Raw genomic sequence first — 15905 nt, 5'->3', positions numbered from 1 at the left:
CTGCTCTTTGTCTTAAGCACATATGCAGCAGTTTCAACAAGTGTGTCATGAGTGAAGGTCCAGCATCAGTTCCCAGGTCTCTGACTGAAGAAAAATATCTTACAGGACAGAAAAGAATGAAGGAATTCAGGTTTTCACGAGGCTTTTTGTGTTTTCTTAAGTATGTTTTTCCGTAATCTTTAAACAACTAATAATCACCTGTAACTGACTTACTAACTGATCATCTGAATGTTATTGAGCCCCTCAGAGATGGCTAGGTGCCGTTCAATAGTTTGGCCCACTCTTCATTTCCAGAAGTGGAGCTTCCCTCTGAACAACAGCGAAACAGCAAAGCACATACATGTGTCTTTCATGACAACCATTTATATTCATAAAACCAGTGATTATCCTTTCAGTCATTGTCCCTTGTGTGTTTTCCTGACCGCTAACTGACCAGAATTTATGACATAGCAGGCAGTAATTCTCTCAGCTCTGGTTCCTTTCAAGATAAGAAAGTACATCAATTTAATGTATCTGTAACACTAAATTTTCGCGCAATTACTTAACCGTCATCAAAATACTGATTGATAAGAAACACCTACTAATCTGAGATTCAGAACAACTTAAGATCCCAAAGCAGCTTTTCTTTAACAGCATAGTGAGCTGGGATTCAGCCGTGCATAGAAAGTTGTGCCTGAAGTTTGACTGGATGAAGAGAGATCCTGTTGTGAAAAGCTGAGAGTAAGTTGAGCCTTGACCCTGCTGGTGATTGGTACAGAATACAAAGTCTGCTCTTTATCTGCAGAAAACATCAAAGATCAACTGTTGTGTTTTAAAAAACTGAACTCCAGAGTTCTAGTGCCAGGGTTTTGGGTTGAAATTAGCTGCTAAATGGAAAGAACATTTCGGTGAATAGAAAACATCTGGATGTTGGTATTTGGAGGGATCAGGAGGCTGGAGGGAACTGTTACAGTGGAGACAAGACACTGAGGATTACAAAGAAATTCGGCACAGTCATTGTTTATGAGGCAATGTCTGACAAACAGATGGTGGTGTTCAAACACAGTGAATGTTTTTGCCTTTGTTGCAGGTTTACATTAGAGTTGACCCAGTAAACACTTGGCAGTGAAAGTAGGAGCCACTGTAATCTTTTTAACTTGAAAATAGTACAAAAGCCTGATTTCCTTGGGATCAAAACATTAGCTTCCTCATTTTGATGACTGTCCGTGACATTGGCAGATATTGATGACAAAAATGCAAGGGTAGAAAACAAGACTAAGTGATGGTTATCATGAGCATAGAAATAATCAGAAGGAGGATGTGGAACTAAAGGAGTGTGGTGTAAGTTGTGTAAGTAAGGCAAAATCAGAGTTCTTGGACTATGGTGACTGAATGTAAAATCAGATTTGTTGTGAAGGCTGTTGGTTGTAAAAACATGGAACTTAACAATTGTGTAGTTTTTTCAGGTTGTTCCTCTAACCCATTTAAGGTTGTCAGACTGTTCGATATTTGATCCATTTTGACATCACAGTTTTTCAAAACAGTATAATCTCAGATTATTATGATCAGGAGCATTAAAAAGTGCAAAATCTTTAAAAACAACATCCTCAGTTTCAGTTATCTTCAGTCCCCAAAGCTGGGGAAAACAAAAGAGAGGGCATAACAATAAATGGGCAGCAATTTGCCTGCATTTTTAGTAATTGAAAACAAGAAATGACCTTATATTGTGAGCTTAGGACTTGTATTTTTACTACTGTGGTATAATAGATATCATTTCAGTATCAACAGTATCAAACCAGAAACAAATCTGATATTCCTACATCCCCAGATCATTTTGCTTTCCGTTGCACATACAGACTTTTTTTTTGTTTGTTACCTAAATACACATGGTAAACTGATCATGAATTAAGCATCCAGTATTGTTATCAAATATTGTACTATTGTGCTTGTATATGTGGCTGCTCTGGTCTGTCAGTAACTTTATGAACTGTGCTGCTGCCTGTCTTGGCCAGAACACTTGAAAAAGAGATTTGTAATCTAAATGAGCTCTTCCTGGTTAAATAAAGGTCAAATAAATCAGATAAATAAATATTAGTAAATAAAATCTCATTTAAATCACAAAAAAGCCAATGTCCTGAAGGCCGATTAAGGGTTATTAAACAGTAAGTTAGATAGGCCTATTTGTAAATATTGTTTTATTTTTTAAGTATGTTTCACTCTATCTATCTCTAGCCAATAAGTGTCGTTTTACAACTATTATTTGAGCCAAATCAGCATAAGAAGAAGTTGTGTATATGAAACTTCAACAAACATCCTCTCTTGAGCAGAGTAAAAACATGATACTGTGTAAAATTGGCAGCAATACTACACAAATAATCCTCCAACAAGCAGCCTGCATGTGTTGTGTCACAGCTCAGAGAGTGTTTGCGTTTGTGTTTGTGCATGATATCCTACTTTACTGTTGTCTCTGCTGGGGAGAGTAGCATGCTGGGATGTGATAAATTGGGCCTCCTATGCGTACGTGCATGTACTTGTTCATTCATGTGAACATCACTTCCACTTAAACTCAAGTTTGTCAATGTGAATTAGTGTGTTTCATAACAAGACAAAGCCTGGCCAGGCTGGTCCACCATGTTGGTTCAAGGGAGGTCCAGTGTTTATAAGGTAATTAGAGTGCTTATGGTTTACCCCGGGTAACTGAGGTCAGACTAATCTATGTCTAGTTTTCAGGGGGCCCCGTAAAATGATATGGATCACTGGCAAAATGAAATAACCTCGAGGTGAAAAGGCACAGGTGGCAAAACAATCAGATAGTCTGTGATGTCCTGCTCATTCTGAACAAGTGCAGGACATGCTGTGTAAAGGGCCTGCTATGTCTTCATGTGCAGGGGTATGTGACTGTGCAATCTCTGCTCATTTAAATCCTTGAAGTAAAGTGTCATGAATGCATTTGGGATATCTTCCCCTTGTTCTTTTGCTCATGCATATGAATGAAATCCACATGTGTTTTAAATCTGTTTGCTGATTTGCATGAAGAACACAAACAACTAACACGCTTGCACAGTATTGTGCTTTCATTATGAAAGGTGGCAAGGGCCCTGTACGTCATCTCCCAGCATGCTCTTGTTTTGTGCACTGATTGGAGATGCGTTTTTAATTACCTAAACTTAATCTTCAAGATTAAAGTCACTCAATTAAATCCAGATCAACACAGAAACATTCATATCATGTTCTTTGGCTGTCCCCTGAGTGCATCAGTCTGGAGGGTGGTTTTGTTCTAGGCTGATTCTGCTGTTTGAATGCAGTGAGAATAGCTGAGGTGGACTGTTAAAAAGCTTTGAAAATGGATGCCAGATATTGACTCAGACAGTTATTTAAAAATAGAAAACGCAGTTTGCAAAGAATTCTTTTGGATTAAACAAAGGCATACATTTACTCACATCAAACACTCATTTACTGACTAAATTTATATAAAGACCTACTTTTTAAAGAATTTACTTGGCCTTTTATAGTGGAAAACATCATTTTACCTCAAGCAATCTGAAAATGTACTAATCTGGAAAGATGTAGTCAGAATGAAAGCTGCAGCTTTAATCACTGGCAAAACATGCAACTGGAAAAACCCCCCTCAAAATAACAGTATGATACAAGTGCATTGGTTTAAACATCCTTCCAACTGCACTGGCATTAAAAAAAGGTCAAATATCAGCACAAATTAGTGGTATTTATTCATGATTTCAACCATAAGCATTCGTCCAGATTACATAGCCATGTATGTGGAATGTGATGAGAATATTGTACATGTAACAGCAGTTTACCTCCGGAGACCCTCCATATCAAAGACCTGACAGATGTTCACCCCCACACTATAAATCATGAAGTTGTTCTGAGATTATTTCTCTGCTTTAGAGCATTGACCTTCAGCTTAGTATCCATCATCCAGAGTCATTACTGGGCATGTTATTTTAACTTGTAGACAGGTCATATCATTACCATCTCAGTTCTGGGTGTCTACCTCTCTTGGTCTGCCTGTTTTTATGTCCTCATGTCAAAACATACAAGGTTATCAGAGGTTCAACATAAGAAGTCAACAATATTAAATTAAATCAATTTATTTGAGTGAAAAAATGCCAGATTGTACTCTTATTGTGATCTTAAATAGTTTCAATCTGCAAAGTAACCAAATATCATTTAGATTTCAGTATTGTTTGTTTTATGATATAATAGAAATTAGAAAGTACAATGAGGTAGAAAATCAGAGGTCTAATAAATAATTCCCTGCATGGTAATTTAATAAAGATAGTTTAGTAAAAATGAACTTCAGCACAGACACAGATCTAGTTTCCGTGGGATGTTGTCGCCTCTTTCATGATCTTCTGGAAACGGACATGGATGTTTGTTTTCTCATGATTGTTCAACTTACTCTGGTTATTTTGCTAAGCTGGTTATTTGCTATAAGTGCCTTCTGTCCTCATGGGGATGTTACTGTGACGTGAAATATTGGGTCACACAGGAAACCATCCTCAGATCAACTCTCTAAGGGGGGGTCCAAGTCAAAGCCTCTTCAACACACAAAACATAATAAATGATAACGTGTAATTAATTTACACACACACACACACACACCTACACACACACACACACATATATATATACATACTTTAAAATAACTTTGCAGTTTGATGTATATTGATACATTTTACAGCATAGTAATCTCTGCCCAAGATAAGAAGGTATTCTTACATTGTTTATAGATTTGCAATAATTAGAATAATATTATGTACCAACAGTGTCGCCACTAGTATATAAATAACAAATATACTAACACAATCATTAATAGGCATGCTAAATGGTAACATATGCAAACAAAAATTCTTGCAGTGACAGAGATAATATGCTGACTGTTAACAGATTTAATGTGTCGCCTCTTTGTTTCGTGTAATGGAATGATAATATTTCCTAAATGGCACTGAAAACAAAATACCAAAGTCTGAAGTGTTTAACTCGTTACAGTGAGTGAAAAAAGCCTCCGCATAAATCTTCAATTTACTGATGAATGCTTTTTTAAGCACAGATGTAGGCAATGAGCAATACTCCTACATGTAGACAGATTTGAAAAAAACACTATATACTTGGGCTGAATGATACTGGCAAAAAATTGCATTGCAATATTTTTTCTTTCTGCAATATGTAGTGTGATCCAGGCCTTCTTACAGTTACTAAAGATAAAGGTGGGGCAACCGGTTTCATTGTAGACTTTGCATTAATTTGTTGCTCATTATTGTGTTTAGATGCCACCAAGCATTTCAAGTGATGTTCACAGTTACATTTAGTTTAAATGACCAGCCCTGTGAGTGTAACTTCTTACAGTATTAGGTTGCCTGCAACTCTCACACACAACAGCAAACCCCTACATCTGTGAAGTAAACAGCAGCACATCTGTGCCAATAATGAACCATACAGTATAGCCACAGCATTAATAGGAGCGTCTGCCTTGAGTGTCATGCTGGTGTATCTGTGATGGCAGCAGCATCACTTATAGGTCAGACACATAGACTTTGCATAAAGTGATCAGTTTTCTGACCGCGAATATTGATATGAGACAGGCTTTTATTGTTGATTTGTCATGAAAATGAAATAAACGACGTTCTGATTTCCATCAAACAAACCATTGTGATAATTATGCTTGTGCACGTTGCAGTTGAAATGATGCACTTACACTTAGTTTGTCTGATCTAAAATGAAAGTGTCCAGGTTTTTTACACATAACTCCGGTCTCTGAGACTGTATAACTTTTGTGAAGATGAACAAAACATAAATATGATGAGAAAAGGCATATAGCAGATTCAAACCATCTTGGAATATCTCTGAACATCTTTACAGTCATTATTCTCAATGTCTTCAAACGTAAAATCAAACAATGTAAGCCCAGAGGAAACACTGACACTTGATGAAACACAACTATACTGTCACGCCAGATCTTACAGACACATGGACACACATTGTAGTGAAATGTATTGAGATGTATACTGACATTAAACCTCACCTGCTTTCAGCTCATCAGAGGCCTCTTGAGTGGTCCTCATTCCTCCTCTTCTTCTGCAGAATTAGATGTGAGCTGTAAGACTGTTGCAGGTAAATCATCTTCCTGAGAGTCTCAGGAGTAGTGAGGAAGGTTCTTATGGTCCCTCTTTAGATCGTAAATATGCAGTTACATGAGAGAATAAGTACTTGGCTGCTTTGTGCATCCTGTACTCATGAAATAGACCATAAAAGCAGTCAACTGTAGACAGTAGGCGCATTAGATTGCAGCGGTGCATAGTTGGTGATTTACTCTGTTTTACACGATTATTTTTCCGTGATGTTAATGCATAAAGCATGACCTTTTCACTGATGGTTCAACACATAAAAGTCTAAAATGTGAGGATGGAAAGTCTTGCTGGAATAAGATAAACTGAAATCAAAATGTATAAAGGAGCTGTGTGATTGTTGTCATTCCAAGTGTCTGACGTTTAAGATAGATATTACAAGTCATTCTGAAATATGTCAGTTCATCGCTGTATGTTCAGATAACATGTTCTGCTTTTCCTACTCTTTAACAACACTCCCCTAAAAGATTTCCTCATGTTTCATGTGGATCTCTTTATTTCTCCTTATAGTGTCACAGAGCAGGAATTTAGACAGTTTCTGTCACTTTATAGCAGCAGTTTGAGGGATTTAAATGCTGGTATACTATGTTGTCCACAAGACTGGAAATTATCTTCAACTAAGGAATGGATCACATTGTATTTATGAAAGATTTATGGTCCCCAGAGGATGAAACCCACTGACTTTGCTGATCTCTTGACTCTTCCTTTTCCACCACCATGAAGTTTACATTTGTGGGCTGTAGGAAACCGGATTACCGTGAAAAGCAGTACATACATTTATGTTCCCCTCAGGATGAATCAATACTGCATGTACTCCATCTCTTAGCACCACCATCAGGTCCACATAGTAATTAATTCAACACTAGAGTTTGATTATTCCAGACTTAAGACATAATGACTCAAATCACATGATGGGCTTTATCTGAGAAGTGTTTGCTTTGAATGATAACAATGGTATATGTTAGACCTGATAAACATCAGCATTTAAACACAGGGCCTGAGTACATATAAATATTCTTGAAACTGTTGATATTATGCTTATGACACTGTATCTATTCTAACAAACAGTTTAGCAAAGTACAGTTTTTGGCTTTTTGTTCAATTTGTGCCGATACGTTAGTGTTACTGTTAGAATGTGTATGTGTCAGATTATCCAATGTGTATGTGTCAGTCAGATTATCCATTATTCTGTCATTATGCTGTGTATGCATTACTCTTACCCATAGTCTCCACATACCCTGTCTGCACATCGGCTCTGCACGAAAAGCACACTGCAGAGCAAATCACTTCCTTTCTGGTCAGTCTTTACAGTTCAACTACATGCACTCTTATCAGGAGTGGTGGAGGTGAAGGCTGCCACCAAAATGCGTCAATCCACATAGAGCTGATCGATTGAAACAGGAGGAAGAACCTGCAAATCATCCAGTCAACTTCAAAATACAACACGATGCATGGACTTCTGATTGTAAATCATATCATTAAATGAACATTACTTCCGATCCTGTGGCAAAAGCCATAGGTCAATGGTCAGTATGAGGGCATAGAGATAATAGAGTGGTGCAGTCATGACGTGATTTTGTAGGCAAACCCGGAAGTTCGTGTCTCATGGGTTCCCTCTGTGTCAAGTCTATGGGATTTTTCAATGGGTTTTTGGATTATTGCTGAAAATAAGATCTGTGTCCAATAAAAGTTTATCAAACTTACACGTTTTGTTCATAAAGATAATCTTCAGAAATTCATAATAAAAGCATCATATCTGGTTTGTTAATATAACTGACGAAAGTAAAAAGCTAACATCATGCTATATTGAAATACAATGTGGTCAACTGAATTTAACGTCATGACCGTAGATACAAGTGAACGGCAGGCTCAGTTGTCACGCTTCGGATGATGACATATAGTCTTTCCAACAAACGCTGTAGTCCTTGTTAGCTATCTTTTAGCAACTGCCTTTATTAAGATGTGAAGAGATACACAATTCAAAGATGGGGCACGTTTCAGGTATATTTTATGTTGTAGGATAAAACGTTAAACTCTCTTGAGCTTGTGTTCACTACAGACCTTATTTCAGGCATTTAACCGAAAACTCATTCAAAAATTCAATAGCCTTTCAGACGAAGGACTAGAAGTGCTAAAATGCTAACTCACTTCCGCGTTTTAGGACTCATTCCTGCACCACTCTATACAACACAAAGGACAAAGAAAAGTTAATTTTTAAGTAGAAAACCATTGGATTTTACATTAAACCACACACCCTTCATAGAAAACATGAACCTTTAAATTTCATAATGTACTCACTCATGGTAGAAGCAAAAAATCATTGGTTTCCATTAAAGTAAATAGCAAATAAACTTCATAAAACCAAAATAATCTGTTGTTTACATACTATTCCCACTTGAAACCATAGTTCCCTGATGATCTTGTACCCTTTTTTCTCCAGCTGCTCAGGGCTGCTCTCTGCTGAGTACCACTCTAGAAACACATCCAGTGGGTGTTACACAAGTAAGCAGAGTCATTAAAAGGGAAATAAAATGCCCAGCCTACAAAATTGAATGAATAAAAAATGAATAGATAAATGACACTTGTAAGATCTGAATTTTCTTTATACAAAATAAACAGAGGAGACCATAAAATGTCCCTATCATCTTAACTGCTCCTATAAAAGCTGTAAAGCATTACAAGGTAATCTTTTTCAGCACCCCTGTCAAAGTAAGTGTGACTGCACTGTATAGCCATGACTTCATGGTATAATTACATTTTTCATATCACCTCCTGTTTGAGATAACACCTGGTAGCACTTTGTTTCAAAGCTAAGCGAGAGCCAGGGATGAAAATTACCTCATAGACATGATGTGAGAGTTTGTGACAAACTATTACAACAAGATGTTATTATGAAGACAGTCTCAGTAAAACCTAACACAGATGTCAAAGGAAAGCTCATTAGTTTGTGCTTTATCTTGTTGCATAAAGATGTTTTCTCTCCTACAACCATGCACGCCAGGTTTTTGGACAAAGAATGAGTGTATTAATCATAGCTTGTATATCATGACATCAAATTTGTGGCAGATGTGTGGATTTGGAGGGAAAAATTGAGGAATGGCTATAGCAGATGAACAGACAACACTGGAGTTTTGCATTTTGTCAATAATTTAGAGATTTAGTTAAGACTCTGAGAAGAAAAAAGAATGCAACACAGTAAGCTTAACAAGATTTTACTGTAAGTCTCGTGAATTTGAAGCAGCAGTGAAACCTGCAAAAAGCAGATGCACATATTTGTTTGTGCAAGTGTTTAGTCTGGACACAAAAATCTCCATGAAGATGTTTCCCACATTAACAAACAAAATTGTAAAAACAGACAGAATCAGTGGTGCACACGATGCTGCAGATCCTTTTTGATGTAACATGCAAATTATATGGAAATTTGGGATGTATTGTGTGATTCTTAAATTGCTTTGAATCTTTCTTCTTATATGCATCCACATTTAATGTTTTTTTGTTTTGTTTTGTTTTTTACAGAAAAACATGTTGCAAAGGCTTCAAGTTTGTGTTGGGCCAATGCATTCCTGAAGGTAGGAAAACAGCCCAGACTTGTGTGTTGTGTTTAGTTTGTGCTGATTTTGGAAGTCCCATAAGATCTTCAGTGAACTTTTTTTGTTTTGACCTCAGTAATGTTTTTTAGAATCAAGTACAGGCATGTTGCCTGAAGATTTCAGCTGAACAAAAAAAATAGACTTAAGTCAGAAATCTAGTTGATGTTTATGAGAAAATCTGTCAAATAGTCTGATATTCCAATACCTTTTATAATCACATTTTAAAATGATACAATATCTAAATATCCTTATTGTAACGATCAACAGTATCAAAAGATAATGAAGTCTTATGAAAACATCCGATTTTTAATCGTACTTTATATGAAAAGCCACTGTAAACAAGAGAGAGAGCACTGTGTAAATTGTTCAAATAAGTGGCAACATTTTGGTATCTGTTGCCACTGTATTTATGCAGTTTAGACATTGACAGTGCAGGATTTTTCCTGCGTATTTCAGTGATTAGAAACATAAAATTACCCTTTATTGGATACCAAAATTTAGAACCGAAGTTTTGAAGATAAAACAAATACATTTGTAGTTCAACCAAAAGATGCAGAGAGACAGAGAGGGAGATAGCAGACACAATGGGTGATCAAATAAAATGAAATGTGCTGATACGCTATGGTGGTGATATGGAGAGAAAAGATGCTATTTCCTAATTGTCTCACTGGGGTTTCACTCTGAAGACGTTAGAAACACACGAAAATCTCTGCAAAGACATGAAGAAGGATTCAGGATTTTTTGACTGATGTTGTAAACATGCTTATTTCTGCCCACTGCATGCCTCACTGGTCCGCACTGTGTCACAGCTTCTATCCTTGCCAGCTTTAATTCACTGGTCAGAAAATACATTCTATTGAGTGTTTTTGGATGCAGGTGTTAATGTTAGTGCTGTTACAGACAAATAGAGAGCAGAGGAGAGTCCCCAGAAGTCTTCTTTGACATCCCAACCTGCATACATTTTTTTGGTTTATTAATGATAATTCAAAGGGAATATTTGATTTTAGGAAGGCCTTATACTTTAAAAAGTAGTATTTATATTGCCTTTCATTATAAACAATATGTCAAATTTGTGAGCAATTGTATCAAAGTTTGAATATCTGCTAACACAATGACCCTAGACAGAAGATTAATATTGTGCTTGAACTAATAAAATACATCAATATTTCTGCAGACTTTGATGTGTGTGCTGGCGCCCCCTGTGAACAACAGTGCACTGACCATTTTGGGCGAGTCGTGTGCACCTGTTACCCTGGTTACCGCTACGATCGGGAACGCCACAGAAACCGACAGAGGCCTTACTGTTTGGGTAAGACTTCTTACAACGATGATGATGGACACATTGCCCACTCTGACTTGTCATGTTGCCCAGTTCTGTCAGTGAGAAGAAACCTGGTCTGTCTCCTAAATATTTCCTTTTTGCCCTTTTAGGAAAATATTCTGTTTTACAGATTACATGTTCTGTTTTTTAACATTAGATTAAATATGTAAATATGACCTATACATGTATACTTGAATGATATTGTCTCATGTTATAAAGCTTAATGGAAAACTTGATAAGTCTTTTACCTTAAGTTGCATTTGATTTTCACTGAATGTAGGTATGTGCATGTAGATGGTTTGCTATTATTTCCCTGTAATTGCCTTTTCTTGTCTTTAATTTGCTCTTTGCCTCTTCTCTGTCCCTGCCTGTCTCTGCAACATAAAGACATTGATGAATGTGCAGACAAAAACGTCTCTGCATGCTCTCAGACCTGCGTGAATTCTGTGGGGAGCTACAGGTGTGAGTGTGAGAAAGGCTATTTCCTTGAAGAAGATGGTAAAACATGCACCAAGGGGGAGAGAGGTGAGAAGAGTCTACCAAGACATTTTCTATTTATTCATGGGAACATCTGATGGAGATGTGGCGCTGACCACACATTATTATTAGGTGGGTGTTAGATTGAAAAGGAGATGGGGGGCCTGCAAACATAGACACCTGGTAGTCATTACACACCCTAGCTCTTGTACATGTCAGAACTGTTGAGTCTCCCAAACATGCAGCTGACCCTGTCACCCCTGGTCTTCTCTCACTTGCTGAATGCATTTTAGGAAGAAATCACAAAGAAACGTTTGAGTGATGATGAAGTCTTTTTTTTTTCCTTCTCAAGATTCTTTTGCCAATGAAGCAGGCAGAGCTGCAGATTTGCTACTTCCTCCCCTGAGTTTATCTTCCATTACCTGCTATAATATTTCAGGAGAGGCTGGAGAGTGAGAAATTATGGTGCATACAGTCATGCTCCTGCTATATGTCCCGCTGCTTTGTAACATAGAGGGGAAAATAGTGTCCAGACACACTCACTCATCCATGTAATATATGCATCCATACAGTAGGTCACATTATACAGCAAGCCAGAAACATAACCGAGATTTCTGGTGATATTCTGCGATTCTAAGTCTGTTTTCTCTGGCTTGTGCAAAATATTTACCTTGACTTTTAAATTTGACTTATTACCATTTTTCTGTAAATATGAAGGGTCAGTTTGCAATACCATATAAAAATTTTAAAGGCTAGAAGTTTTAGTTTTAGATCTTTGGTTCTTGATAAAGATGCTGGATCGTTTAGAGTAAGGGTTTATACCTATGCCTAACATAACAGTTAAGCCAATACCATTGTTTATACCATTGTTATTTTCATTACTTCAGCTGTAAGACTCCTAGTAAGCCAACTTATTTTCTCATGCTAACCATGAAGAAAAGTAAAGAATTTGTCCGACTGGTCACCTCTTTTGCCCTGTAATACATCTCTGATTTGGTCAGCACAGATGTACAAGATGTCGGTATAAAACTGATTTGACACAATGGATAAACATTGGTAACTGATACCTGTTTAGTCCACAGTATTTGGCTGATGCCTGATGTTTGTAAACAGGGCTGATTTTGGCCAATACTGGCGTTAGAACAATGGATATGTGCATCCCTAGATCTTGACAAACATTCAAGTTAAAAAGTATTGTAGAAATACTTAATTTTTACAGGACTGATCTAGAATTTAAAGAAACTAGAGTGAACTAGAGTGAATGTTGTATTGCAGTAATTATTTTACTGGCGACCTCTGTAACTAATCTTTCCCTTTCTCAGCAGTGCATCTCTTTGAGAAATCTGACAATGTTATGAATGCTGGGACCTGCTCAGCCACATGTGATGATTTCCTTCAGATCAAGACATCTGTTCTGCAGCTAAAGCAGAAGGTAAAATTGGAAAATATGACTCAAAACCACAGTTTTTATCTCACATATCCATTAAATTTACCTGTAACACTACTCCATTTTTTATCTGAAAATCATTATACTGCATCCTGCAGCTTTTTCTGCTATATTACGCTTGACTGCGAAACGACCCTGTTAGAATTAAACTCACCTTTGTGACTCAGCTGAAAGTAAACGTATCCAGAACTGTTCTGTTTCTTTATCACTACCTAAAGATCTTAATTTATGTCTCTGGGTTCCATAGCAGACCTGATTTCAGGAAAAACAACAGGTGGATTTTTATGACTCCCTCATGATTTATTTCAGCTCTTTATATACTTATAAAGAAAGTCTGTAAAAACTTCCTCCACTGTAGCTGGTAGATTTTTTTCATAATTGGGAATTGTTGGGCAGTTTGTGTGAGACTCAACAGAAGGGTTATGTTTCCCTCTGTGTAATCACAAGAGTCTGAACCTATCTGAGCACGAGTCTGTCAACAGTGGCACTCAACACCTCGGACTGTAACACATTATTTATTGATTCCAGCTGTGTGGTCAAAGTGCTGCTGCAATCACACCCAGATAACTCTGCTTTCCTTCATGCTAATGTATGAAAATACCTACAATCTTGCTTTTCTTCATTACAGTAAATGAAATATATTCACACATTGGAGGGAGGTTATGGTTTGAATTAAGGAACCAAACACCTGTACACAAGGTCACAGGCTACAGTCTTGTATAATGCTCACTGATCAGCACATGAACCATGACCCCTCTCAGTGTAAGTGTGGAGGTGTATGTGTGTGTCCACATATGCTTCCACCTTTGTGAGCATGAATTCTGATTAACAGGCCCTCGGAGCATATCAGGTCCTTCATGTGTGCCCCTCTGGGATTGCCAGACCCACATGATGTTACACAGAGATCAAAGTTAACTTTTTCCAAGGATGCCACTTAGCATCCAGAGCAGGAACTCTCCTGGTCTCTCTGAATAATGCAGAGGGGTTGCCTTGCCCTCCCATCTGTCTGGGTTACAGCTTGTAGCATTGTGCAGATGGAAGATCAGCTTTCATCTCTGGCAGAATGTATAATTTTAACATAATCTCACCTGAAGCTGGCCCTTCAGTGGGTAATTTTCCTGTCCTGTTTGACAGTGCTGGCCTTTACGAATCATTATGTTTAAAAGCGTTTTAGGCAGGACAACCAAATGACCAAATTGTGCTGCTTGCATTTGGATGTTTGACTTTACTTCAGAACAAGGTAAAAAAGAAATCATGCCATGAGTGAATATATATTTTTGTTGGCAGTGTTCTTTGTTTGATATATGAAATTAGCTGCCTCCTCATTGACCTGCTCCATAACTCATTATTTTCTGCATCCTTATTCAAGATGGCCATGCTGTCAAACAGTGCCGATGTCCCCGAGCAGATGACCAGCGAGAAAATCCTGACGTCGCCCATATATTTACCAGGGCCCCAAGGTCTCCAAGGACCTCCAGGTAAAACACAGGAAGCTAAAATAATAAAACAGTGTCAGACTTTGCATGGAGAAACTGGCTTGCATCCAGCATAGATGGTATGAGGCATTAAACATTAATACAGCCAAGGCTGATGGGAATATCATTAGCTTTACAGGAATTTGGTTATGAAACCAAGGTGATGGATAAATGAAAAGTTTGACCTTATGGTAAGACACAGGGGTGACATTAATATCAAACTCAGGTGTGGGGAATCCATTATTTGGCGTTAAATATAATTCAGAATCACAACTGTTAACTTCCTTGTGGCATCAAGTAGAAAAGACAGATGTTACAAAATCATTTTGATTTACATTTTGGGAACCATTAAATGTGTACATCAAGTTTTGTGTTAATTTATCACTTAAGAGAAATATTTTACCACCTTATATTCAAGCAATAGGAAGGATGCCACTGAATAAAAGCGCATAGTCACAGCTGTCACGAGATTTTAGTTCAGACAAAGGTATTGAACCAACCAAGTGACCATCCTGAAAACCACACAGTGAGCCTGCTATTATAAGAGTTGAATTTTCACATTGAAAATAATTTTGTGCTCCATGTCTGTAATCACTAGACCAATATCTGGTTTGTTTCAGGAGATCCAGGACCAGCAGGGCCTCCAGGCCTCATGGGACTGGTGGGGGCCCCTGGGCCTCCTGGTCCAAGAGGCTTGATGGGGCCAACTGGACCCACACCAGACCTGTCCCACATCAAACGTGGCCCCCGAGGAGCAGTGGTCAGTTTTCATCATCTTCTTAGTTAATAGAAATCTGTTTTTAATTGCAGTGTCATCTAAAGCTTCATGGAATTCTCACAGTACCAGATTCTTAAACAAAAATAGAAGTTCTCTGCCCTTGCTACTAGGTAGGTTTTTGCTTTTGGTTACCAAAACTACAGGCAAACTCCTGCACACAGTCTCGATTTGCCAGTGTGCTTGTACCATTGATCCTACATTAAAAGAAGGTATATTGTTTTAAAACTAGGAAAGTTTCCAGGTAAATGAGTTCACATCAGCTTAGATGGAATTATAATTGCATTTAGTTGACTACTCTGAAAAAAAAAACAGTCAAATGTTAGTACTGTTTATTTAAGATGGCATCACAGTGGCAGTTGGTGTAACGTTGGAAGCTCTAGCATTAACCAACCTACGATTGTCTTTGCAGGTAAACATATTCTTGTGCTGAATGGCTTACAACTGTAACCCTACTTTCTAGATAAAAATAGTACTAAACTGTGCTGTTCTTGTGAGATGCTGTCTATACTATTGGTTCGCTGTTTGGTTTGCAGCATTATGGCGTTATGGCAGTGGCCATGAACTGGAGCTGTAGTGGCTACAGTGGCAGATGGCTGCGTTGCAGTTTACACAAAACATTTGACTAGGATTGTGGACCTCAATTGATAAAAGTATTAAGAATGATTTTAACTGACTAATTATTCTGGTGC

General features: G+C 37.6%; 1 protein-coding gene across 2 annotated transcripts in view; it reads left to right on the top strand.

Annotated features, from left to right (window-relative positions):
• The window catches only part of ccbe1 (collagen and calcium binding EGF domains 1), a 50968-nt gene that overhangs the window by 24028 nt on the left and 11035 nt on the right, over positions 1-15905 (top strand). Inside the window, exons 3-8 of one of the 2 annotated variants that reach the window (XM_041810155.1) lie at positions 9645-9697; positions 10893-11027; positions 11427-11564; positions 12842-12948; positions 14333-14441; positions 15059-15198. In XM_041810155.1, coding sequence (XP_041666089.1) covers positions 9645-9697; positions 10893-11027; positions 11427-11564; positions 12842-12948; positions 14333-14441; positions 15059-15198 — 682 coding nt within the window. Of the gene's footprint in view, positions 1-9644; positions 9698-10892; positions 11028-11426; positions 11565-12838; positions 12949-14332; positions 14442-15058; positions 15199-15905 lie in introns of both variants that reach the window. The other variant, XM_041810154.1, reaches the window with a different exon arrangement.

This window comes from Cheilinus undulatus, linkage group 17 (genome assembly GCF_018320785.1).
Source record: "Cheilinus undulatus linkage group 17, ASM1832078v1, whole genome shotgun sequence".
NCBI classification, from domain to species: domain Eukaryota; kingdom Metazoa; phylum Chordata; class Actinopteri; order Labriformes; family Labridae; genus Cheilinus; species Cheilinus undulatus.
The sequence above is the reverse complement of the archived record's forward strand: the minus strand, read 5'-3'. Positions and strand labels throughout refer to the sequence as shown.